The sequence below is a fragment of the Mya arenaria genome, chromosome 11 (assembly GCF_026914265.1).
Source record: "Mya arenaria isolate MELC-2E11 chromosome 11, ASM2691426v1".
Taxonomy (NCBI): domain Eukaryota; kingdom Metazoa; phylum Mollusca; class Bivalvia; order Myida; family Myidae; genus Mya; species Mya arenaria.
Window position 1 is genome coordinate 21682503 of NC_069132.1, and position 27204 is coordinate 21709706.

Consider the following 27204-nt stretch of genomic DNA (forward strand, 5'->3'; position numbering starts at 1 on the left):
GGCTAACAGCAATGTGAGGCACCTTCATCCAAGTTCAGGCGAGTGTTTATATCGAAAATATGGCGGTTCTCAAAGACGAGCATAACACCGTTCTATTAAGTCAGTATCGCAGGCGTTTGTCTAAGAATATTTGAGATATTTTGCGAAAGTGTTGTTTTTGTCAGCTTGATCCCATTGTAACGACTCAATTATTTATTTTTTCCATATTAAGTAGCATTAATGAGACAAAATCCTGTGGTTCACCGAATTCATTTTTTTTTGGATCTTGCTTTTCTCGTGTTCAAAAAAGCCGCGCTAATTTACTTGGGACTGTTCCATTTCATCAGGGTTACCCGAGATATTCGTCTCAAACAATGTCACAAGTAGAACAACTATTGGCTATAATGACTTAGTATATCTCTAAAATACATAAATACATAAATACATTTAAATCTTTCTTTCAAATTTGATTTTGATATTTATTTTAAATCAGACAGAGCGATTTGTAAACCTGTGAACAATTCCATGTCCCTTATCTAAGAATGGTTTTACCCTTACCGGTGCGTACATTGATATAACCTCTGGTCTTTGAGTATAAACGGAGAAACAGTATCAATGGACGTCTGCTACGATGATCATTTATTTGCTTGCGTCAGTGTATATGGCGGCCGAGCGTCTGAAACCCGACACGAAATTATGTTCGACGGAGATGATCAAGAAGGTACAAATTCTATTACTATTTTATAATTTGCTGTAGATCTAGATTTAGGTTATATTATTTCCATGGACGTAGCAGGCCTTCTTTTCATGTATATATATAATTGTGCTAGGGGTTTCTTAACCGAAAAGTTACCTTTGTGTCTGGATGCCAAGTTTTGCTTGATGCGCTAAAGCAGACTTTCACTTTTAGGAGAATACTTGAGTCAAGTATTCTAAAATTGAAAGTCTGCTTTAGCGCATCATGACACCAAGGATGTATCCATAGACTCATGAAACATTACTGTAGCTACAATAATGAGCTATCAGTGATACTTTTTTATTATTTTGACATTTCTTACGTATCCCTGTAATGTACCAGTCAATTGTAACCGCGCTCCCCCCCCCCCAGTTCTGGGGGATAGCAGGGACTTTGACTTTCGGTCCACCAACACCGGCTAAAATCCCTGTCCTGCGGGGATGAACGGATGGTAAAATCCCTACCAAATGCCCCCACACCCCAGGGACTCTAGGTAAGGCCCATTCCCCGCTACATTTTAAGCGAAGACAAAGCCACCGCATTCACCCGGCACTAGCTAGCTGCGGGGCCACCCGAAAGGTAAAAACAGGGCCCAATTCCCCGGCTATCCCCGGTATACCCGCGGACCTAGGGGGGCCGTGGTTACAATTGACTGGTGCATAACGCTATGTACAACTTTACCATTTAACACCGAGTAAAAAGAATATATAGTTATATTATGCATCGATGTTGAATAATAATGACAAAATTGTTCAATATATACCTGACAGTGATCTAAACTGGATTGACTTTGTCATTAGAGTCGTTATTTTCACGTAAATGTATTCTTGGTCATGAATAATGTTATACTATTCATGTACACAACCTGTCAGATAATGTCCCAGATTTACAGCTATCAGGATGCTTGATGAAGAATCGGCACAATTGGAAGTGTTTTATGATAGCTGATCATGTTTTTTGGCATAATGACATAAATGAATATGTGTTTAATAGTAAGGACCGTTCACTTGTTTTTGCTCGGATGGTGGATGTCACGAGTCTGCCATATTTAAAAAAATCGTCAAAAGACTCGTTGATGGCCATTAAAGTGGACTACATGAAACATATAAACTGCTCAAGTCTTGAGCAGTTTATATGTTTCATGAGTCTATGGTTATCCTTTCTATATTAGTATGTTATTATATTCAACAGTGACGTTAGTCACAAATTTACTCTCAAGAGATATGAAAATGCAGCACTGAATATAGAGGAGTATATCTGTGGAATGAGTGATAATAATGTAAGACTGGTACCAAATAATTCAGTAATATCTCAGTACAGGCAGTCTGAGTACCGGGTATGACTTCTGTGTTTGCAGGGCTTTTTCACCTTCTTTGCTAGGGGCCGAAATTAGGCTACTTCACAATTGGGAAAAATGGCATTTTTTCCCAATTTCCAGATATTTTTTTCACAAATCCCAGATATTTTTCCCAAAAAGGAAGATCTTTCTTCAAAAATTTACAATAAAAATTTATTCTGGTTGAGCAAATTATTCTTTTTTATCTTTTAAGTTGACTTAAGAAGAAAGCTGTATAATTTAAACGTTATTGGAGGACCAATTACTCCATAGAATTATATTGTTATCAATTTCCCATTTTGAGACCTGATAACGCATTTAAATTTCCCAATTTGCAGAATTTCACGTGTTTAAATTTCCCAAAATCAAAAGGCTAGGCCTCTTCACCATTTTTGGTGAAAAAGCCCTGGTTTGGCAATTACTGCCTTCCTTTATCCAAGATCTCATTGATCAACAAAGTGTTCTTTATACCCAATGTAAAATACAATTCCACACTTCGACTTAGGGTTGAAACCTTGAGACAATGGTGGCTAAAACCGGAATAACTTCAATGCTAGGTAACTCCTGCCCTTTGAGGGATCTCATTATCCTGTTTAAACCTCAATCTGTTGTTTGCTTGGGACAAAGGCAATACAATGGTTGTACGAATCTGGTATATCTGATATAAAGGTTGGTGTTCAAATTCTCATCTCAAACTACTTGCACTGTCATATTTGATAGTCCCCTAAACCTTCACGCTGCCAACACCATAACATTTGTGTTCCTTTACTTTGTTGTTGACGTAACATTTGTGACGCCTATGGTATATCTTTATCCAGCTGTTGGTTAAAATAAAGTAAATATGGATTCAACTGAAAACTGGCAGTGTGCGCTATTATTTGCCCATTGTAGTCTTTTGCTACGAAGCTGAGCATTTAAAACAGGTACTTTTACCAGCCTGCGACAATGTATCCCGTTATCCCGCAAACATTTTGCCACTATTGTATGGTGAATTGGTAGACCTGGCATACCAACGACAAAGTTTGCCATTGATATTGCAGTCAAGAAGCGATTGTGGAGATGCTGTTGATTGATAAAAACATCTTAATGTGTCGTTGCACGCATTGCACCCAGTCATACAGTCAGAAACAGAGCCAGTTGCATTTTATCGTTGAACGAGGCAAAATATGGTCAAACAGTTGACGTTGAAACATCTACCAACAACAGTTGGTGGTAATCCACCTTGCAGAAGTTCAAAATTCTCTATCAAGTTTCATTCTGTAATCTTGGCATTTTGTTCATTGAACCTATTCAAAGATTTTCTTATTTGCAATCCGAGTACACATGCATGGATATAAAAGTTATATCAAACTGACCACATGGTAAATATGCATGAGGCGCAAATGTTAATGTACTGGTTTCTTCCCAATGGCATACAACTTAACGGTTGATTGCACTTAATAATTTTACTCATGATTTGTGAATGACATGGACAAAAACATGTGTGCTAAATAAAAGAATTGTATGCTTTTTGACCGGAACAAAAATCTCAAATTAATTCTTGCATTATCAAATCCCTTGAGTGTATGATGAAATTTAAAAAGCAAATAATAAGTAACTTCATTCTTTTTTAAAATCAAAGAACAATTTTGTTAAACACTTCACAGTAAGACTTTTTTCACAAGTGGTTAAGGTGTTGGCCCAAAAATTTACTTTCTGCTAAAAGTCTGCAAACGCTGATATACTTGACGTTCTACAAGTTTAATATGCAACTGTCCACTTGCTCTATTGGAAGTTCTATATTTTCGAAAGTGTCCATTTTTAGACATAAGTGAGGGTAAAATAATAATATCACCAGTAAAAAGCATTACGTTAAAGGGAAACTACGCATTGGCTAATGTTGTTTATATGAGAACTTTACATGGACAAGTTGCGTGGGGTATAATTAAAATGTCAACAACTGTGTAAAGCCATGACTAGTGTTTCATTACTGGACCGTAATCATTGTAAGCTATACCTGTGAAGTCCATTTTTCTAGTTTTTAGCCCACCAGAGCACGAAGTGCTCAAGGTGAGCTATTGATATCGGTCTTTGTCTGTCGTCCGTCCATCAGTCAGTCCTTCCGTCCGTCAACAATTGCTTAAAAAACATCTCCTCTGAAACTACCTGGCCAAATTCAATGAAACTTCACAGGAAGCTTCCTTGGGTGTCCCTCTACAAAAATGGCTCACAATTGATTAACAACAACAACAACAAAATGGCCAACTTCCTGTTTTGCTTTAAAAAACATCTCCTCTAAATCTCCTCTATAACTACCAGTCCAAATCCATTTAAACTTTACAGGAAGCTTCATTGCATGACCCTCTACAAAAGAACAACAAGGCATTGAGATTGATCAACATTAACAACAACAAAATGGCCGACTTACCGTTTTGCTTTAAAAAAAAATCTCTGAAACTACCAGGCCAAATTCAATGAAACTTTATAGGTAGCTTCATTGCATGACCCTTTACAAATATAAAACAAGGCATCGTCATCAGTAAGATATGTTTAAATTGCAACATTTTTATTAATGCTTTATCACAGAGTTGTGGCCCTTTGCTTAGGTGAGCTTTAAAGGGTCATCATGGCCCTCTTGTTTGTCATTTCTGGAACATTAAAACAACCTGATTATCAACCTCCTGTTCAGCACATAGAAAACGTGCTGATTATTAACCTCGTGTATCTGTGCATCGCCACTTGATTTTGTTTATTTGATAAAATATTTAACGGATGATTTAAAATACTGATCAAGCAATAATTGACATGGGAAACTGGCCTAACTGACATATTGTCCAATGAGAATATGACTACCAAGAGATATAGATTAATAACTACACTATGAAAATTTAAAATAACTGTGAAATTGTCCGTCTGTTGCACTGTCATTCATGCACTGTTTCTGTCGCAAGCCTTTTATAATTTTTATAACACTTGTGTCTAATAAATGTTCACCTCATTGAAATGACACCCACAATCTGCTCTTAACAATCTTCCAGCATCAGATGTTGTGAAACAAAATGAGACAAACATACATGATAATGATATTGATGGTGGTTTATTGATATCATATTATGTAATATCTGTTTTAAAAGTGATGAAAATGCTGATAATTATGTAAATAATTCATCAGTTTATGGTTGATCTTTTTAATAAGTATAAAAGTACTGTCTGGTATATACTTGTAGTGTGGAAAAAATCAAGTTTTTATACTTAATTATTTTAGAATTAAGTTATCTCCTAAAAACATTTTACTAAATTATCAATTGTAACCTGGAATGTATAACAAAACAGCATATAAAACATAACTGATTGTAATATGTTTATTCATTTAAAGAAATGTATGTACAAACCAATATTATAATTTTGGATATATTTGTAATATATTCCGTTTCAATAATATAATCTATGATTGATCGAAATGGCTCATCCGATTATTTTCGATGATCGATTATGACTTTTGTCCCATTTTCAATCCCTAGAATATGGGTCATCTGGGGTCAAAAACTAGGTCACAGAGCCCAAATATGGAAAAACCTTGTTAACACTCTAGAGGTAACATTTTCAGCCCAAATATCCTGGAAATTTGTCAGAAAGGTTGTTTTAATGATTTATAGCTCAAGTTCAAATATGTCCGTCTGTTGCACTGTCATTTATGCACTGTTTCTGTCGCAAGCCTTTTATAATTTTTATAACACTTGTGTCTAATGTTCACCTCATTGAAATGACACCCACAATCTGCTTTTAATAATCTCCCAGCATCAGATGTTGTGGAACAAAATGAGACAAGCATACATGATAATGATATTGATGGTGGTTGTCTGCACAGCTATAGACTCCTTTGTCCGCCATTTTGTTTCCAGTATACACCACCATTTTTGCCACAGCACAAACTTGTCTTGTACTTCTAGGGTATTGTAAGTTGTTCCAGATATCCATACTGTTCATAACAGAGTAACAAGTGCATCCTGGGTGTTTTTTTGGACAAACAGCTTAAGGTCCAGGTTACGGTGAATTTGTTTACACATTAACTTTGAGAATTTTCAGATTTTACATTGCAGAAAGACTATGATGCTGGGTTTGCATGTAGTTGGATATTTTCCACAAACCACTATGTTTTGTTGCTTACAGATCCTGTGTCAAGAGAGCATATGTTTGATGTGTTATCATGGCTACCAGAATGTCAAAGGCTAAGTGGGAAAGTAGGCATTGAGATGAGGCTACAGCATCTCTCTCCGGTTGTCATGGTTAACTGCTGTAATTGCCAAGGTCTGTAAAAATGAGAATTTTTTACACTCTTGAGTTGTTGTTTTACTGCTTTTTAGCTCACATTAGCTGTAGGCTGAGGGTGAGCTTTTAGGATCGATGATTGTTCGTCGTCTGTCGTTTGTCCACACTTAGTTTGTTAACACTCTACCGGTTCACATTTTTGCCTCAATTGTCACGAAACTTGGTCAGGATGTTTATCCCAGTAATTACTCGAACGAGTTTGAACATGGGTCATCTGGGGTCAAAAACTAGGTCACAGCCCCCAAATATGGAAAAACCTTGTTAACATTCTAGAGGTAACATTTTCAGACCAAATATCCTGGAAATTTGTCAGAAAGCTTGTTTAAATGATTTCTTATTTTTTAAGCTCAAGTTAGAATATGGGTAATCTGGGGTGACAATGAAATAACATTTCCATACATAAGAGAAGCAAAATCCCTGCTATTGCCCTTTAATTATCAACAAGTCTATAGCACAAAGTTTTACTGAGGTGAGCGATATAGGGCCATCTTGGCACTCTTGTTTTAGGATAAGTAGCTAACAAATATGATGTTTGTAAATTGAGTTAAAAGTACCTTGTTTGAATTTGTGATCTATATACAAGATGAACAAAATCATGTACTATTTTGTGAAGTATTTACACTTGAGTAAGTGATAGTTGGACACAAATGACTTCATGAGTTCTATTAAATGGCTGGTGGTGGGGGGGGCAAATGTCTTAAAATTTGGAAAATATTGTTTTTCCAATTAAATATCGTTTTTCCAATTGGGAAGTAAACAAATGTTGCCATCAGCCATAGAAGGTAAAAAAGTCCAGTTTAATGTGATATGATGTTTCTTGTTGTAAAAGGTTTCTAAAGATATTTGTATAAAACAATGGATCATATCTTTAAACATAACCTAGACTTATAAGGATTGTTTCAATCATTTCTTTTTTAAAAATTATTTATTTCAGACTGCTTAATGGAAGGACTCAAGTTACTGGAGATGGGAGACCCAGTTTGTCCTCAGGCAGAATCCAGAAGTCCAGACTTTAGATTGCCATCTAAAACACTTGGACAGACCTATGAATCACCAAGATCTCTTGGATTGAGAAGTCAAGACAGAAGGTCCCTATCTGAAACACTGCGACTGACCTTTGATTCACCAAAATGTCTTCGGTTGAGAAAACTTGTCAATTATGATGAGAGAAAATGGAAAAACAAGAGCAGGACAAATGGTGCAAAGCTCACCTCTGCTGTGTTTGATGTGTATGATACCAGTCCACCATATCACAGTAAAGATGCCAGTTTCTCACAACATAGTGCAAATTCCAGTCTTCCATGGCACTTTGAAGATACTAGTCTATCACAGTACAAGAAAAATATTGATTTACCACAGCATAGTGAAGATACCAATTTTTCACAACACAATGAAAGTACTGGTTTTTCTCTGCACAATGAAGATACTGGTCTTCCACATCACAGTGATGGTACCAATCTTCTACAGCACAGTGGATATACTGCTATTCCTCAGCAGAGTAGAGATACATGTATTCCACAGCACAGTGAAGATACCGGTCTTTCACAGCACAATGATGGTACCAATCTTCTACAGCACAGTGGATATACTGCTATTCCTCAGCAGAGTAGAGATGCATGTATTCCACAGCACAGTGAAGATACTGGTCTTCCACGGAGTAATGGAGGTACTGGTCTTCCACAGCACAATGGAGGTACCGGTCTTCCAAAGCACAGTGGATATACTGCTATTCCTCAGCAGAGTCGAGATACACATATTCCACAGCACAGTGAAGATACCAGTCTTCCACAGCACAATGAAGATACTGGTCTTTCGAAGTACTGTGATGATTCTTGTCTTTTTCAGCACAGTGATGATTCTGATCTTCCACAGCACAATGGAGGTACCGGTCTTCCACACGACAATGTAGGTACTGGTCTATCACAGCAGAGTAAAGAAATTGTAAATAATGGCCCACATTATAACCTTATTCCAGGGCAGCAAAACTGCATAAACACAGCTGTCGAAATAGATGGGTTGAATGAAGAGTTTGGCAGAGATGTACAAGTCCAGAAAACTGCAAAGGGAGATAAAGGAAATTCAAATATAAGTGATACAGACATTTATGAGAAAAAGGGTAAAAGATTAAATGCTGGAGGACCTTCTCTCAGAAAGAGGAAGTTTGTGGACTATTCTGCAACAATGATTAATGACCGTACAAAAGTTATGCAACAGAGTGCAAAAAGGGCTTTAGTTTTAGTAGAGCCTTCACCTGCAGATACTATGAAGGACAGTTTTGATCTTGTACCCATTGAGGAACACACAGTGTTTGATGATAACAACAACAATAAATGTTCAGATAGTAAGTCTGAAAATATAAAGGTAGAAAACCACAATTCAAGTTCTTGTTTGAATAATGAAGCAAATCCTTACTATATGCAGACAATTGATTCCAGGGTGACCGGCAGCATTGTTGGAATGAAGGAACTGAAGTCACTGTTTGCGGCAGTTGATGCTTACTTTCAGTGTGAACCAGCAACAGGACCTAGAATCCTTAGGATAAGAAAATCAAAATGCTGCAAAACTGTGGCAGCTGTTAGGAAGAAGGAAACCAAGTTTGTGGATGGTCAACAAAGCCTGATGAAGAATAATAAGATTGAAGTTGCAATGAAAAAAAAGTTTACTAAAGTGGACAATGCTATTGAAAAAGCCAAAAAGTATTTTGTTGAAAACTTTGCAGAACTGGGTGCAAGTGAAAATGAGTCCATAGATGAAAATAATAACATTTTCTCAAATGTATTCAATGAAATCATCGAAGACTGTGGTGAAACAATTGAAGATTTTGAAATAGTTTCTGAATGGCTCCAAGATGAAGAAGACAAAAGTAAAAAAACAAGTGTTTTAAAAACTTCATTTGACAGTACCGAGGTTTGGCAAGGAATTACAAAATGTAAGAAAGAATTAAAGCAGACCACATTAGAACAGTTCTTTAAAGTAAATAAAGGACAGAAAGCAAACTCATTCGCTACAGAATGTTCATACAGCGGCACATCCCTCCAGAGCCATGACCCTGCAGACACTGTTATTGATCAGCAACATGGGTGGAGCAGTAAACCTAGTCTTGAAACAAAAGAAAATACTGTAAGTATCAAAGTCATTGACATATTTAACTGCAAAGGGTGAAATGCTTGAATACCCTTCTAATTTGAAAAATCCTATTCTACTGTTTGTTTAAAGGGGCTGTACTCTGTATGATAAAATAGCGAAAAAAAGAGAAAATTGTCAAAAACTGACATTAACTTGGCATGTGTACAATGCATTGAAACATACTAAATGAAGTACCACATAGTTTACAATTTATTTAAGTTTAGCATTTATTTCGTATTTTTCCATTAAAAAAGATTACTGGTTATGTCTACCAGGTAGAATTCATTCCTTATGCGTGATTGGCTAGTGGGTGTTATCATGTGATATAACCGAGGTAGCTATAGCTTAATTATGTCACCCAATCAGAGTAAGCCATCGTAGCTCAGTGGATTTGACGCTAGACTGCCATTTTGGCAACACGGGTTCGAACCCGGTCTCCGACACAATTTTGTTTTACATTTTGGTACTTTTTATTACAATTATGATATCAAAGCGAAACACATTCTATTACATAATTGTCCTGAGATTCGTTACAGAAAAAAACCTTTTTTGGTGCCAATCTGTTGTACAGTCCCTTTAAGTCATTGAACATAAGATGCGTACATATAATAATTATAGACTTCTTATAGTCCCATTTGATGAACCTAAAATTCAAACAGTAATGCATAGAATAAAGACAAACAGATATAATTTAATATATATATATATAGCTAAAGTTAAATCCTTTTCTGTTATATTGCAGCACACGTTTCCAATAGGCACAGTGGTGTGGGGAATGTTTGGTAGAGGAAAGTGGTGGTCGGCCCTGGTTATAGATGGGGCCATGGTTGGTAAGACTACAAAACCAGGCTTCTACTGGGTCTACTGGCTCTCTGATGACAAAATTTCTCAGGTGAGTGAACTTTATTTCAGTATGCATGGTTGCGGGGGTGGCTTATGTATAGTAGTGGTGTCGAGTAAATGGAGCCATGGCTGGCAAGAATACTAAACCAGGTTTCGTCTGGGTTTTCTGGTTCTCTGATGACAAAATCTTTCAGGTGAGTGAACTTAATTCCAGTTAAGGCACAGTTGTAGGGGGTGGGGGATGTTTGATAGAGGAAAGTAATGGCCAGCTCTGCTAATAGATATGGTCATGGCAGGCCAGACTACTAAACCAGGCTTCCTTTTGGCCTAGTGGCTCTCTAAGACAAAATAGCTAAGGTGAGTGAATATTAAATTAAGACATTGTTTAGTGTCCATTTAATAAATCAATTTTGCTAGAAACATAAGTAGCATTTTAGATAAAAGGCGATTTTTCCATACTGAATATTTAAATTCAACTGCTTTTGACTTTTTTATTGTTTGATATAAATCGATGTTATAATTCTATCCGCTGATTATTCACAACTCAATTTCTTGTAACTTCTGAATGAATCAAGTTAAAGCCAAGCTGTGTTGAGCCTATCCATAAGGAATTCCAGACAAGATGTCGACAGAACTCGGGCATCAAACTAATGAGATGTGGAATACAAAGAGCTGCGAAGGTGTGTCAAATGTGTTCCTATAGCTTCACCTGTTTTAATGAGCTAGTCTGTATATCAAAGAACAAAAAACAAGGTATTGTCATAGCCTTGGTCTCATTGTTAGTGGCGGCATGCACAAATCTTAACTTTTGCCATTACTCAAAAACCTTTCACGATATTCAAATGAAATTTGGTACAAATGTAGCAAGAGAAAATTAATTAATTTTTTTTGTGCACAACAAAACATTAAAAAATGTTGAATTATGCCCATTTAACTCCTTTAGTTATTGTTGTGGGCATTCTAAGCCATTTACAGCCTCATGCAGTGATGGCCACAAGTTGGAAACAATTAATTAAAAACAAAAGAATTAAAGGTTTTGCACAAAGAACTTGGTTTCAGTCAGACAAGTTTATACATGTGTCAATGTACTCATAGTGTTGCCACTTTTCTTCAGACATTCATGTGGCAGTAAATAGATAATTGAAGTCTTGTTAACATATAGATCTGCTAGTTTATACCCCTTTGACAGTGTACTAATACAACATGTGGTTGTTCCTCTGTATCTGGCTTAATTATTTACCTTAGTTTACATAAGGCTACTTTAAATTACTTGCTAGTTTTTCATCCCTGCCAGCTCCCTCTTTTTTCTGCCCTCCTTGATTTTTTGACTAAAGTTAAAATGTTGAACCAGGGTCTGTATTTACGTATCGGTCCAGTACTGTCCGGGAACGATGTTATTCATATTTATTGTGTTGATGCATAAGATGAACATGTAAAAAAGGAGAAATGTTACAGTCGTGTTCATGGTTTGTTCAGAAATACATGTCAATTTGGTTATCCAAAAGTCCTTTGATGACTGTCCTTAAATTCTTTAAAGAGAATTAACAATTTCCATTCTAAGGAGACAACGGGGTGAACATTATTACCATCAATAAAAGCAATGAATCAGTATTTGCTAATTTCAATAGAATATAAAAATCCTTTAAATGCTTTGATTTGTTGTATGTTCAATGAAAAAAAACATGTATATGATTACTGCAGATCTGTGCAGCAAGAGCTGGTGTTACAACTGGCAGCCTTGATGGTGACTTGCTGGGTTGGGCCATGGGGGATGGAGGCATTGCTGCCCTCTACAATCAGGACAGCTCTGCATTTTCCCCTGTTGAAGGTCGGCACTGTGATGTCAATTCATGTGAATGATCAATAAGCAAAAAAGTTAAATACAGCTCTTACACACCTGTATAAAGAATATGGGGCATATGATTTATTTATCATCACCTCGGACAAGTTGTCTGTTCTTTAACTTAAGTGGTTTTTAGCTCTACTGGCCAAAGGTGTGTGCGTCTGTGCGTCTGTAAACAATTTCTTGTTAACACAATACAGTCTTTAGTTTTGATTGTATCTCCATGAAACTTGTACGGTATTTAGATATCAATTAGAGCTTGGTTCCTTTCGAAAACCAGCCATATCCGCCTATGCATGCCTAGATTATGGGCCTTGAAAGTTTTAAAAAAATACTGTTTTTAGTTAACCTATTTTTGGCAAGGTGCATGAGCGAATTCTAGCCAAGTTTACATGTACATGTAAAGTCAAGTCTAGGATTAAGGGAGACAATTTGCTTTTTGGTTCTGCAGTTGATTTCGTGAATTACTGTGCCTTGTTCTTGTTGAAAGCCCAAAGGCCATTTTTTAGCTCTATTTAGTGTCTGTAGTTCACGCATTCATCTTAACACAATTGGTTGTGAATGTTTGTTCAAGTTATGCACCTGGGGTCATTACTGCTCACACCCAGGGTTCCCAGGTTTGGTAAACTTAAATTGGGAAAGGTTTGAAAATCTTTTTGTGTGTTCGTGCATCCATCTCAGCACAATTGCTTGTGAATGTTTGTTCAAATTATGCCCCTGGGGTCATTACTGGCCATCCCCCAGGGTTCACAGGTTGGGTATACTTGGGAATGTTTGAAAATCTTTTTGTTGGAACCAGCTTTGCAAACACTTGCTATTTTGAATAAGGCTCAAAATATGCCCCTGGGGTCAAAGCTGGCCCCAACCCTTTTGACTTTCTTTTTTATTCTTCAGCAATGATATTTAGACCATGTCTACAGTTTTGCAAATGAGCATCAATGTTGTCCTCAGATGCCCTTGACTTTGACCTTTTGACCAACTTTTTTTAATTTTGAAAACTACAGAAATTTTTGCCATGAGTACAGTTTTGAAAGCATTTTTTTTTGTCAGATGACCTTTACTTGGCAGATATTAAAATAGTTCATGTAACTAATCTGCTTACAATACTTTCTGGGCTCAGATGTTGAACGTGCAACGTTTTCAGGCAACCCATACACAAAACGTGAACTATAAATTGTCTGTTGCCTTTTACACATACATACATTGCATAAAGATCTCAGTGTGAGCCATTGTGATAGGATGAGTGTCCATCATCCAGTCTGTCATCTACATTATTCTTCAAATAACTTTTCCTCCAAAACCATTTGGACAATTTAATCCAATCATGAAACCCACTTGTATGCAATAATCATCAAAGCAGCTCTGTCAAAAAATCTTAGTAAAAAGACAGCAAGGGGCAGAAAAAGCGTAGCAGGGCTCCTCCTTGCTATTATTAGGTCTGGCTAGAGCACTGAATATATATTTGTAATTTGTTTTGATCAAACTTTATTAAGATTTTTCTTCTTTTCTTTTTTTAGTTTTTTTATATGTATTGGAAATTCACTGTTTATAATTTTCAGTATAATTGGAAACATTGTTCATATTTGTTTATTTCCATTTTAAGTTTTACTAGTAATAATGTCTGTTATCTGCTTTCATGAATAATTGAAATATCACAGCTTTTATTTCCTCCAGGTTCTGAGGTACCTGAATATGTATTGGTAAACCTGAGGGCCAGTCTCTGTGATCAGACGGAAACTGTCAAACCAACAGACAGTAAATCCATGGATCAACTGAAGTTGAAGACCAGCAGCATTAAGAAAGGGAGAATATACTCTGCAAGAAAAGATGAGAGTAACAAAGTACAAATGGATCCCACTGGGCCTGTGCATTGTTTTGTATGTGAGGAGAAGGTTGAATTAGTGACTGAACATCCACTCTTTGAGGGAAGAGTCTGCCTACAGTGTAAGGTATGGTGTCTGAACATTAATCGCCCTGCCCCGGCTTATCATGCTTTGTATGTGAGTAGAATTTAGCTCTCATCCACTGTTTGATCGAACTGGGGGCTGTCTGGTCGTCCTTATAATGCCATATGGCCTAAAGTGGTGTATTATATTTCTTATATTATACTGAACACTTTTTTACCGCTTTATATAAAATTCAGAATTTGAACAAGCCCGAAAGACATTTTACCAGTGCAGGGCTTGCGAGCTTGTGCTAATTTCGACCACTGCACTTAATAATTTTAAAGTGCCTTTGATTTGTTTTATTGAAAAATCTAATAATGTTTACTTGCGAAAAACAATGTCGTTATGCAAATGACAAGCAGCACACACCACTTTTATGACGTCAGCGGTCCATATTGTATGACGTCAGCAGTCCATATTAGTTTTTGGCGAGCTCCGGACCGGCCAAAAACATGATATGGTTTTTATTAAAATACTTTGAAATATGGACCGATCAACTTTATATACACAAAGAAGGGACACATTTATGTAAGGTTATAATTTAAATAAATATATCTCATCTAAATAGGACATTCAATGAGCATACATCACATCCAATGATAGCTCTAGTTATGTCTCCTCCATTCATGGGGAGACATATTGTTATGGCCCTGTCCGTCGGTCAGTCAGTCCGTCGGTACGTCGCACTTCGTTTCCGCTCAATAGCTAAATCCGCTCAAAGAACTAAAGAATGCTTAGACCCAGGATCTTCATACTTGGTATGTTAGTTGGTCATGACTAGTAGATGACCCCTATTGATTTTGAGATCACTAGGTCAAAGGTCAAGGTCGCTGTGACCTTGAGGTTAAGAAACGGTTTCCGCTCAATAACTAAAGATCCTTTGGGTCCAGGAACTTCATACTTGGTATGCTAGTTGTTCATGACTAGCAGATGACTCCTATTGATTTTGAGATCAGTAGGTCAAAGGTCAAGGTCACTGTGACCTTGAGGTGAAGAAACAGTTTCCACTCAATAACTAAAGAACGCTTGCACACAGGAACTTCATACTAGGTATGCTAGTTGACCATGACTTGTAGATGACCCATATCAATTTTTAGATCAGCAGGTCAAAGGTCAAGGTAGCCATGACCTTGAGGTGAAGAAACGGTTACTGCTCAGTCACTTAAGAGCACTTGCACCCAGGATCTTATGCAGTTGATGTCAACTATTTAATACCGGTAAATAAACCAAACTTCACTGTTGGTTCGTCTCCAGTCCAAAATTACAAATTTCATGTCCATCATTTATTTTTTCTCAGCTTCTTCCACACAATAGGGGAGACAAGCGCATTTTTAAAAAAGCAATCTCTAGTTATCACTCTCATTGGCACTCTCTGGTCATTATCTTATACTGGATTTTACCTGATGTTGTGGTCTTGTGTTGTTGGGAAATATAAAGTCCCTGAACAATCATATTTGTAAGACTTTGTGACCACAAACAAACTAGACTCCCATTTACAGAAGTCGAGAATTGAGTTCAGGCTGCATGCCTTGGTCATGAATTGGGTCTTAATTACTATTCTCAGAATATAAAGTTTTAGTATGAGCTGAGTAGTGAAGATTTATAACCTGTGTTTTGAAGCCAAAAAATGCTTTTTCTTTAAAGCTTAATGATATGCTGATATGAAAACCTTAAAAATTAAATTTCTTTGAATTCTCAGTAGTTTGTGGAAATGGAAATTTCTTTTGAAATACTATTGAAAACTGAACAATCAAGTTGTTTTTCTGGTACAAACGTATTGGAGCAAGACTGATAAAAAAGTATGACTTTGAAAGTCTAAAATTTGCAAAATACCTTCATTTTTTTAAACCACTTTCTTTGTCGACAATAAAAGCAATATCAAAACAGATTGTTGCTTAACTGAAAAAGTAATTAGAAGTGTTGAAATATGTCTGGTTATACTCCCATGTATTTTCATTAAGACTTCTTTATTTAGGAACTTCTGATGAGCACCTTGTATGCTGTAGATAATGATGGCTGTGGAGTAAGTACATCGCAAATATTTCTGGTCAGTCTGGGTATGGGGAAGTCTTACTGATACCAATTCCAAGGTCAGATGTAAAAAGTAATCAATTTTTTTAAATGTTGTCAGAATAAAGGATTTGAATAGCTGTTATCATCCATGTAGCAAAATATTATGCATCAAATATGCAAAAAAAGGAAGAAGTTGACATAGCCTCAGTATTTAGTACATAATTATAGTCCTTGCGATATTATATACAGGTTAAGCTAGGCCTTAATAAGAGAAAAATACATGCAAGCTTTCTTATTGGCCATAACTCAGAAACTGTTCATGATATATATTTAAATATGAAAAGGTATGTATGCTACCTTAATGACAATTCTCATGTATAGCAAGACCCATAACTGGTGTTGATAACTGTTGCCTCTGAGCGACTGAAATAAACAGACTTTTTAGATGAGTAGTGGGGTCTGCTATGTGGTGCTCTTTTTCCTAATTTGCGGGGCATTTAGGTTCCATAAAATATTCAATTTGCTGTGAATATGCATTGTGTGAAGTAAATATATTTTACTATTCCTTTTTAAGATGTATTGCTGTGTTTGTGGAGATGGTGGGGAGCTGTTTGTCTGCAGCAGTGGCTCATGTGGAAGGTAAGTACCAGAATATGGTGTAGATATATTGCTGTATTTGTTGAGGATATTGTGTAGATGTATTGCTGTATTTGTTGAGGTTATGGTGTAGATGTATTGTTGTATTTGTTGAGGATATGGTGTAGATGTATTGCTGTATTTGTGGCAGATACGGTGTTGATGTATTGCTGTATTTGTGGCGGATACGGTGTTGATGTATTGCTGTATTTGTTGAGGATACAGTGTTGATGTATTGCTGTACAGTCGAAACTCGATGGCTAGGGACCGGCCAAAATACCTCGAGCCTCAAGAATATCGAGCCAAGCGGGATTGCTCTGCAAGAGAAGAGAAGAGTATTTATTGGACATAGTTACAATCGTAAAGTTTGTAACATGACTTATTAGATACTTAGAAAATACCATTTGATTTTTTTTATTTATTTTAAAAATACATATATGCGAAAACAACAAACAAGCAATTTTAAACAGTGGGTAACACAAACGTAACTCATCAGGTATATCAAAATGCATAGAAATTTATAGATGGATAACAATTAGATACAGAACTTAAAGTGATGGCATGTTTATTCAATCTGTTAAACCATTTAAATTTGATAATAATTATAATACCAGTCAAGCAATTTTAATCAATTAGCGCCATGTGCTAAATGAAGCCAATCGGAATTTATATGAACAAAGAGTAAAAAAAATTGATCCTTTTAATCTGGTTCGAGCCAACGAGGATATGGAGCCATAAGATATCGAGCCAACGAGTTTCAACTGTATTTGTGGAGGGTACGGTGTTGATGTATTGCTGTATTTGTTGAGGATACCGTGTTGATGTATTGCTGTGTTTGTGGAGAATACGGTGTTGATGTATTGCTGTGTTTGTGGAGAATACGGTGTTGATGTATTGCTGTATTTGTTGAGGATACCGTGTTGATGTATTGCTGTGTTTGTGGAGGATACGTTGTTGATGTATTGCTGTGTTTGTGGAGAATACGGTGTTGATGTATTGCTGTGTTTGTGGGGGATATGGTTTTGATGTATTGCTGTGTTTGTGAAGGATATGGTTTTGATGTATTGCTGTATTTGTGAAGGATACGGTGTTGATGTATTGCTGTATTTGTGGATATAGTGGAAGACAGTTACTCATGCGAAAGGTAAGTGCCAGGATATTGTATAGATGTATTGCTTTATTTATATCTATATAGAGATTGTGGATGGTTGTTTATCTGCAGTGGCACATATGGAATGTGAGTGCCAGAATTGGGTGTCACAAAGTAACTCTGAAATTATAACTATGCTACTAGAATTGTCCAAAATGTTATAGCTCACTGATGGATATTGGACTGATTCAAAGTATTTAATATGTTTTATAATGCTGACATACCTTATACTACATACTGTTTTTATGTCCTTTTCAGGGATAATCCTCAATACTGACATTTCTGATTTATATTTTTCAGGGCGTACTGTTTTGATTGTGGTTTAAAGAAATTTGGCTCAGCAGAGGTTGATAGGGTAGTTATGCATTTGATCTATAACTTTTCAATGTCGCAAATTATGCAATGGGTTGGTTTGTTTGAACTTTCTAATCTGATATAGGTTGTTTGGTTATATTGTATGGCAAACTTTAGCCCCATTCCAAAGTGATGTAGATTGAAATAGCTGAAACCTGATCCCAAGTCTGTATTGTCATATTTTGATAATTTACTTGGTACAATTATGTTATTTGAATCCAAATACTAGGGCAATGCTTTTAAGTGAATGTACAGTACCATCCGAAATCCTTATGATATATCTATTATACCAGGTGAAGGCGTGTGACGACTGGCAGTGTTACCTGTGTGTACCCGGCCACCCTGCTCAGATGCCCATGGGTCTCATGCCAAGAACCAATAGAGACCTTGAACTAATGTGCTTTTTCCAGCCCAGATCCATCCCACAGGTAAGGGCTCAATGCACCTATTTCATATGATTTTGATTTTTCAAAATTATTTTTTGATTCTCTTTGTTTGAAATATCCATATAAAATATATTTGATATTGAAAGACTCCAAAATTTATTGAAACATCTTAAAAAATGGAATTATTGAATTTGAAAAAATAGAAAAGCAATACTTACTGGTAAGACCATAGACTTTGCATCAGCAAAAACACAAGAAAGGAATTGGCCTGTTACGTTTAACTATTACACAATGGAATATTATTGAATTATAACAAGTAGATATTGCATGTAACATGTATGAAAGAGGTAGATAAAATTTTAAAAGACAAATGTTCAAATTGTACAACACAATATATGGCATTTCAAAATTTAATTCAAATCTTTCACAAACACAACTTTACGCTAATTGACAATCAAACTTCTTGCGCATTTAAAAAGATGCACCAGGCCATAGTAAAAACCAGAGATAAAAACTGCAGCCCAATTATGAAATATAACAAGCTCTGGAAAACTGTACCATGACCACAGTTATAAGCAATGAGAATGAACACATAATGCACTATTGTCATTCATTTCAATAGTGACTTACATAATTATATAGCAACATCAAGAATAAATCCATGTGGAGAAATTATTTCCATGGTTGCATCTGAACTGTTAATGGCACGCATACCAAAAAAGAAGTAATAAATCCTGATAGTTTGAGGTTTTGAATGTTAGAAGCTTTGGGGATTGAAGTTTCTGTCATTAATGGTCAATTCTGATGGTGTCCATGTCATCTTTTCAAAACATACAGCAATGATCAGTGAACAAGACAGTTTAGGTCTGAAAGAAGATGGCAGAATTAAAATGCTTGTTTAAACAGAAATGGAATGAATTTTAACTATAAAGACACTTACTTTGTACAATTTGCTTAAACTTTACAGAAATGTTATCTTCCTATAAAATTCCATTTTGTTTTTTTGTTTTAAGAACATTTTAATCTATTAATCCTCAAAAAACAGGTGCAGGAGGGTGGGACATTCATTTTATTGGATAAATAGATTCATGTTTTTGCTCCCAAATGAAAGCCTTGAGTGGTGGAACCACGTCTCTAACCTTCATAGCATGCAAAACTGAAACCCCTGAATTCCTGTCTTACCTTCCACCATTTGACAAATTACTCAAGCCGACAACAATTTGTCAATTTTGAAATGGAAATAATTATATATAATTTTATGAAATAAGATCTAGGATTTGTTTTATTTAATCTGAATGACGAAACTTATTCCTTCAAAAATGTTCAAATAAATGTAGAAAAATACCTTTAATATGATTTGTAAATATTTTAATTTCTTTTGAATGCATTGTTATTTCAGACCCTTGACATGGAACGTGTTCGGAGGGTTAACAGAAGAAAAATAAGAGTTCTGTCTCTCTTTGATGGAATAGGAGCAGGTATTGTTCATTTAAAATAAATTATATCAATTTAATAATATAAGCAGGTTAAGCCTTTGTCTGTTAATATTGTCCTGTACAACAACGGCTATAATGATTACAATATTTATATGTCCTCATCAAAGCACCATGTTTGAACCTGATGATTTCAGCACAGGCAGCTCTTGAGGGACTTGGTATAAAATTTTAAAAGTACAACTGCTCTGTTACCATCTTCCTGTAAAGTTCGGTCTGATACGACATTTAACGGTATAATAAAAGTGCAGGCAATACCTAAGCATTGCTAGGCATTGAGGGGCTTGTTATAGGCAATACCATGGTTACCTTCCAGCTTGGGTAGCCCTTGAGGGGCTTGTTATAGGCAATACCATGGTTACCTTACAGCTTGGGTAGCCCTTGAGGGACCTGGTATAGGCATTACCATGGTTACCTTCCAGCTTGGGTAGCCCTTGAGGGGCTTGTTATAGGCATTACCATGGTTACCTTCCAGCTTGGGTAGCCCTTGAGGGGCTTGTTATAGGCATTACCATGGTTACCTTCTAGCTTGGGTAGCCCTTGAGGGGCTTGTTATAGGCATTACCATGGTTACCTTTCAGCATGGGAAGCCCTTGAGGGGCTTGTTATAGGCATTACCATGGTTACCTTCCAGCATGGGAAGCCCTTGAGGGGCTTGTTATAGGCATTACCATGGTTACCTTTCAGCATGGGAAGCCCTTGAGGGGCTTGTTATAGGCATTACCATGGTTACCTTTCAGCATGGGAAGCCCTTGAGGGGCTTGTTATAGGCATTACCATGGTTACCTTTCAGCATGGGAAGCCCTTGAGGGGCTTGTTATAGGCATTACCATGGTTACCTTCCAGCATGGGTAGCCCTTGAGGGGCTTGTTATAGGCATTACCATGGTTACCTTTCAGCAAGGGTAGCCATTGTAGGGACTTGTTGTAGGCAGTACTATGGTTTCCTTCCAGCTTGGGTAGCCCTTGAGGGACCTGGTATAGGCATAACCATGGTTTCCTCCCAGCTTGGGTAGCCCTTGAGGGACTTGGTATAGGCATAACCATGGTTTCCATCCAGCTTGGGTAGCCCTTGAGGGACGTTGTATAGGCATAACGATGGTTTCCTTTCAGCTTGGGTAGCCCTTGAGGGACTTGATATAGGCATAACCATGGTTTCCTTCCAGCTTGGGTAGCCCTTGAGGGACTTGGTATATAGGCATTACCATGGTTACTTTTCAGTGTGGGTGGCCCTAGAGGGACTTGGTATATAGGCATTACCATGGTTACTTTCCAGCATGGGTAGCCCTTGAGGGACATGGTATAGGCATTACTATGGTTTCCTTCCAGCTTAGATAGCCCTTGAGGGACTTGGTATAGGCATTACCATGGTTACCTTTCAGCATGGGTGGCCCTTGAGGGACTTGGTATAGGCATTACCATGGTTACCTTTCAGTGTGGGTAGTGCTTGAGAAACCCCTTTATAGGCATAACTACTGCGTGTAGCCCTTAAGAAACTTGGTATAGGCATTACCATGGTGTTTTTTTAGCACAGATAGCCCTTGAGAGTCTTGGTTTTAGGCAGATAGCCCCTGGGAGACTTTTTATAGGCATGACAATGGTTACCTTTCAGCGAGAGCAGCCCTTGAAAATCTTGGCATAGGCATTACTATTGCTACCTTTCAGCACAGGTAGCCATTTGAAACTTGTTGCAAGTTTATGCAATACCATATTGATGTTTCAGCATGGGTAGCCATTGAGGAACTTGGTATTACCAAGGTTACCTTTCTGCATGGGTAGCCCTTGAGAAACTTGGTATAGGCATTACCATGGTTATCTTTCAGCACGGGTAGCCCTTGAGGAACTTGGTATAGAAGTGGAGACATACTATGCTGTAGAGACAGACGTAGATGCCTGCGCTGTGACCATCTTTCAGCATGGAATACAGCACCTCGGCAATGTGTACAGTCTTAACAGTGATATGGTTTGTTATTTTACTTTAATTTCTACTAATTGAATGAAATTAAATTGAAAATTATCTACGAGAAGACTCCTGCTTAAAGAAAGCAGAATAATATATTACTCATGTTTTATGGGTCAAGGCACTGATACTCAGGCGCCAATATTAAGAGGCCATGAGACTTTGCAACAGACTCGACCAAGCAAGCTAAAGACCACTATAGATCATTGGATACTAGCTATAATGTCAATTACAGTCTTATAGTATTGTAAGTTTTCAATGTTGTTGTTGCTTATGTTGTTGATTATTTGTATTTGATTTCATTGTGTTCCCATATTTTGTTTCAGTTGTCTACTTTAGGACCTGTTGATCTGGTTATAGGCGGTCCTCCCAGTGCTGACCTGTCCACAACAAACCTAGAACAACTCGGATTCCGTGAGTGGTTGAACAAACGTATTGAGATATCCTGGCATGCAATTGTTACTAGAGTTGCATTTTCCTCTTTAATTAAGACGGCATTATGGTTATGAGACTATTTTAAGGAATAAATCATGATGACATATAAAATGTTAAAAAAAATAAGGTAATGAAAATGATAATTAGTGTATACAATTAAGGAGAAAAAGATATACTGGATGGTTGAACAAAACATAAATGTTTGTTTATAACAACTAATAGCTCATGTTAACAATCTGTCTTTAATATCAGGAAAGGACTACGCATACTTGATGAAAAGAACTGCATCATGTTCACATTCCAGATGGCAGTGGGATGCTGGCTCTGAAGTTCTTGACCATTGTGAAGGAGCTACAGGTCATGTACAACCAGCCCATGTACTGGCTCATGGTCACCACTCCATGTATGGTCGCTCAGTACAGAAAGGTCATCTCCTCACTATTTGAGGTAGGTTAGGATGAGGACATTATGGTTATTCCTGACAATTTTAAAGAATGCATTGGTCATGTACAATCAGTTTGGTTGCAATACTTAGTTGACGCCCAGTACAGAAAGGTACTGTTTGAGGTTACGGCTAGGTTGCTTCTGTTCTGGTTATTCCTGATCAATTTGATTGATCTACAGTTGTGCAGGTGACTTCAATTATAAAAACAGCATTGACATTTTGTTGTACCTTGTACAATTGCAATTGGAACCACGAATAACGCCTGTCCAGAACAAAATATCGTCTAGGGTATCAACAGAAAAAAATGTACATTGCAACTATTATCAACACCACTGTATTTGTAAACATAAGAAAGTTACCATGTACAAAGGCCCAAAACACATCATTAATATTTTGGGGATATGTTGACTTTGCCTATCATTTAAAAAATTTAATGTTATGTTTTTGAGCCCCCATTCGAAAAAAGCAGGGGTATATTGCTTTGGATATGCTTGTCAGTCGGTCATCAGTTCACCTAATCTTGTCCAATTAATATCACTTTGACCTTTATTGAGGTCCTCAAATTTGGTAGGGATGTTGGTCATAACCAACAGATTATCCCTATCAATTTTGAGACCAGTAGGTAAAAGGTCACAGTTATGATGACCTTGATCACGAAAGCTTGCCCAATTGATCATCTAGAGTATGCTTGGGCCTGCAGTCCTCAAGCTTGGCAATGGGGTTGGTCATGACCAGCAAATGACTTCTATTGATTTTGATGTCAGTAGGTGAAAGGTTACGGTCAGGTTGACCTTGAACATAAAAAGCTTATCCAATTGATAGAGTATGATTGGGCATACAGTCCTTAAACTTTGTAGGGATGTTTGTTATGACCTTCAGATGACCTCTATTAATTTTGAGGACAGCAGGTAAAGGACACGGCAACAACTAGCTTGAACACACTAGCCTTGTTTGATCAATAAAAAGAGAATGCTTGGAACTATGGTCCTCAAACTTGGGGTGAGGTTGATCATGATTTGATTTTTTAAACATGTTTCAAAAGAAACTATTACGTATCAACTAATTTTTACACATTTAGAAATGGTTAAAAACTCCTATTCATTATCCTCAAACTTGGGAGGGATATTGGTCATAACCTTCGATTACCATATCAAAATTTAATGGGAAATGAATATTTGCTGTCATAAGGGGGGGTGGGGGACAATTTTACACATTTTACAAACATCTCTTGTTGTTTTAAAAATTCCTAGGATGTTCATGGTCATTCCATCTGTAAGTGTTTGGGAATGACTTTGCTTAGGTTAAAAAATTCAACTTGCCATTAATATCGTCGGTTCTGCAGATGGATCCTGTACTCTTGGATGCCAGGTATTTGACTGAACATAGATGGGCAGCCACTTGCTGGGGAAATATCCCAAATATGCACAAGTAAGGATCAATCTTTTTAGAGATGGTTAATGTCTGTTGTGTAGCTCGCTTGTTTTTCTAAGAAAAAGTTAAGGTCTGATTTATAAAAATGATATTGAGCTTATTGAGTGTAAGAATTTACTTATATGATCACATCATCATTTGTCTTCCTTTTAGTGCACTCATTTTTAACCAAGGCATCATCCTGGGTTCCATTCCTAGCATGGGCATATGCTCGTAACAATCAGTTGTTGTCATTAGGCCGAACAAGTGGCTTTCCTCTGAATACTCCCATTTTCCCAAAAGCATGAGACCACACTGTTGTGTAACATCGTGCCAACATGAAAATTAATATAATGATGTGATAACTTTGTCTTGTTTAACTGTTGTAAAATAAATACCATATAAGTTAAAGAAAAGAACCAACATCTTTGCCATGGATATGTCAACGTATGCACGCTAGCACATGCATTGAAGGAAAGATGGATTTCTTTGTTATTTATTAATTATTACAGGTTGGGTGAGCTGTACAAGGGTCTCCACAATGATCAGAATAACAATTGTTTAACGGTAATATATTCTTAATAAGTACATAACCATTTTTAAAATTGTATTAGTTTCCATGATAATTTGATAAAATTTTAGGATGTTTCCAATTTAATGGGCATATAATTAAATTGTCAAGCTCACTGTCCTCCAACATATTTTGTTAGGTTTAGCCATAACCTTCATAGCTTTTTGCTTTAAAACAGGACAACATGATTTCCATGCAGGGTAATGACAAAGCCAAGAACGTGGATGTTCAGGAAATCGAAAGGTCTGGATACTTTTTAGCATTCTTGGTGTTGTCACAGCACAAGCAATTTATCACATTTTAAGTACAGTATTTTTGAGAAAAAACCTAAAACTTGGAAAACTTTGTTTATTATGTCTCCCCCCATAAATCCATCTGGCCATCATAAATTGTCTGTTTGTCAAAAATTGCTCCATAAGAGGTGAAAGGTCATATCACTACACTTTTAAAAATAACTCTCCACAAATTTTTACCATTTTGAGACGGTGAACAGAGCGTATGTACGACCAGCTGAGGTCAAATGTCATACAACTATAATATGACCTTTTTCCGTGCCAGCTCCATAGATCTTGAACCCTTGAACGATTTTAAAATACCTGACCACAAATGTAGCTGGACTCGGACACCACAGGGGGAGACATCTGTTTTTGATTAAAAAACAACTGTTTCAATTATCTCTGGTATTAAATATATGTACTTTTTAGCTCGTCAATTCGAAGAATAAGGAGAGCTATCATAGTCACCTGAGCGTCGGCGTAACCACTTCTGTTAAAGTTTGCGTACCACCTCAAATATTTTCAAAGTCCATTGACATATGGCTTTGAAACTTTGCACACTTGTTCACCATCATGCCCCCAACCTGTACACAGGAGGAGGTTACTCTATCAAGCATTTGACAGAATTATGCCCCTTTTTCTACTTAGAATTTATTTTAAAGTTTGCGTACCACCTCAAATATTTTCAAAGTCCATTGACATCTCGCTTTGAAACTTTGCACACTTGTTCACCATCATGCCCCCAACCTGTACACAGGAGGAGGTCACTGTATCGAGCATTTTGACAAAATTATGCCCCTTTTTCTACTTAGAATTTGCATTAAAGTTTGCGTACCACCTCAAATATTTTTAAAGTCCATTGACATCTGGCTTTGAAACTTCGAAAGCTTGTTCACCATCATGACCCCAACCTGTACACAGGAGAAGGTCACTGTATCGAGCATTTTGACAGAGTTATGCCCCTTTTTCGACTTAGAATTTGCATTAAAGTTTGTGTACCACCTCAAATATTTTCCAATTCAATTTATGTAAATATCTCAGCACATCATGTATTGCATTGAAATCTAATCTAACAGTGATCCATGCATGTTTTGCCAAAACTTTTTAATCCATACACCGAAAAGCAGAGGAATAGTCGACAGCCTCTGTGACAGCTCTTGTTAAATATTATGGAAATCTTATATTGTTGCAGGCTCTATGGTTACCCAGCTCATTATACAGACGCTTGGCCCCTGAACCATGCCACCAGGAGAAGACTGCTAGGCAACGCATGGGATGTTCATGCAATCACTAGAATACTGGCCCCGCTAGCTAACATTTTCAAGGCCAAAACCAGCGTGTGTTAAGTCTGCTTGTTAAATTTTAATGTAATAAGCCTGCCTCCATTTCCACTTCAGCATATTAAAGGTTAAGCTTTGTTAAATGTGCCTGTTTCAAAGCCAACATATTCATGGTGAAGATGTGACCAGTCTGCCAGTATTTCCACACCAGCATAATAAATGTCAATGTGTGATAAGCCTACATATCCATATATTCAGGAAACTGCTATGGAAGGCAATGAATATGCTTGTGCTACTGTCCCCACTTGCCAGCATATTCAAGGTCAAGGTTAACGTTTGAGAAATCTTCTATTTCATGTACCACAAAGGGACTGCTATGCAAGGCATGGGATGTGCATGTTGTCAACAAAAACAAGAACTTGAAGATCAAAATTGTGATAATTTTGTGATGCATTAAAGCTTGAAACATTTTTGTTTCACTGTTTTTTTTCAATATCCTACATTGGATTTCATTTATTTTTTCTTAATTGGCATGTTGAGTATTATTTGATTTAACAGACCCTTTTATTACCATTTTCAATATTCCCATGTGGTTTTTGTTCTCATGTTCGTATTTTATTTTTTTTACATTTTCTCTTTTATACCTTAAGTATATTTATTTGACTGTCTTATTTTAATGC

The 27204-nt window shown here is 36.8% G+C and overlaps 2 protein-coding genes across 2 annotated transcripts; both read left to right on the top strand.

The window, feature by feature from the left end:
* The first annotated feature begins 635 nt into the window (after nt 1–635).
* On the top strand, nt 636–9303 carry LOC128208412 (uncharacterized). Its single transcript, XM_052911972.1, has 4 exons — nt 636–700; nt 6201–6338; nt 8335–9090; nt 9260–9303. The coding sequence occupies exons 1-4, from the start codon at nt 676–678 to the stop codon at nt 9301–9303; spliced, it is 963 nt and encodes a 320-aa protein (XP_052767932.1). The 5' UTR covers nt 636–675.
* Nucleotides 9304–10453: 1150 nt separating this feature from the next.
* Nucleotides 10454–26972, top strand: LOC128208413 (DNA (cytosine-5)-methyltransferase 3C-like). The gene is made up of 15 exons (XM_052911973.1): nt 10454–10522; nt 12030–12156; nt 13846–14120; nt 16093–16140; nt 16705–16769; nt 18217–18271; nt 18564–18698; nt 20056–20134; nt 21972–22111; nt 22435–22522; nt 22848–22990; nt 24331–24416; nt 24911–24965; nt 25148–25212; nt 26437–26972. Exons 1-15 carry the CDS (start codon nt 10454–10456, stop codon nt 26588–26590), a joined length of 1584 nt encoding a protein of 527 aa, XP_052767933.1. The 3' UTR covers nt 26591–26972.
* Nucleotides 26973–27204: the final 232 nt, after the last annotated feature.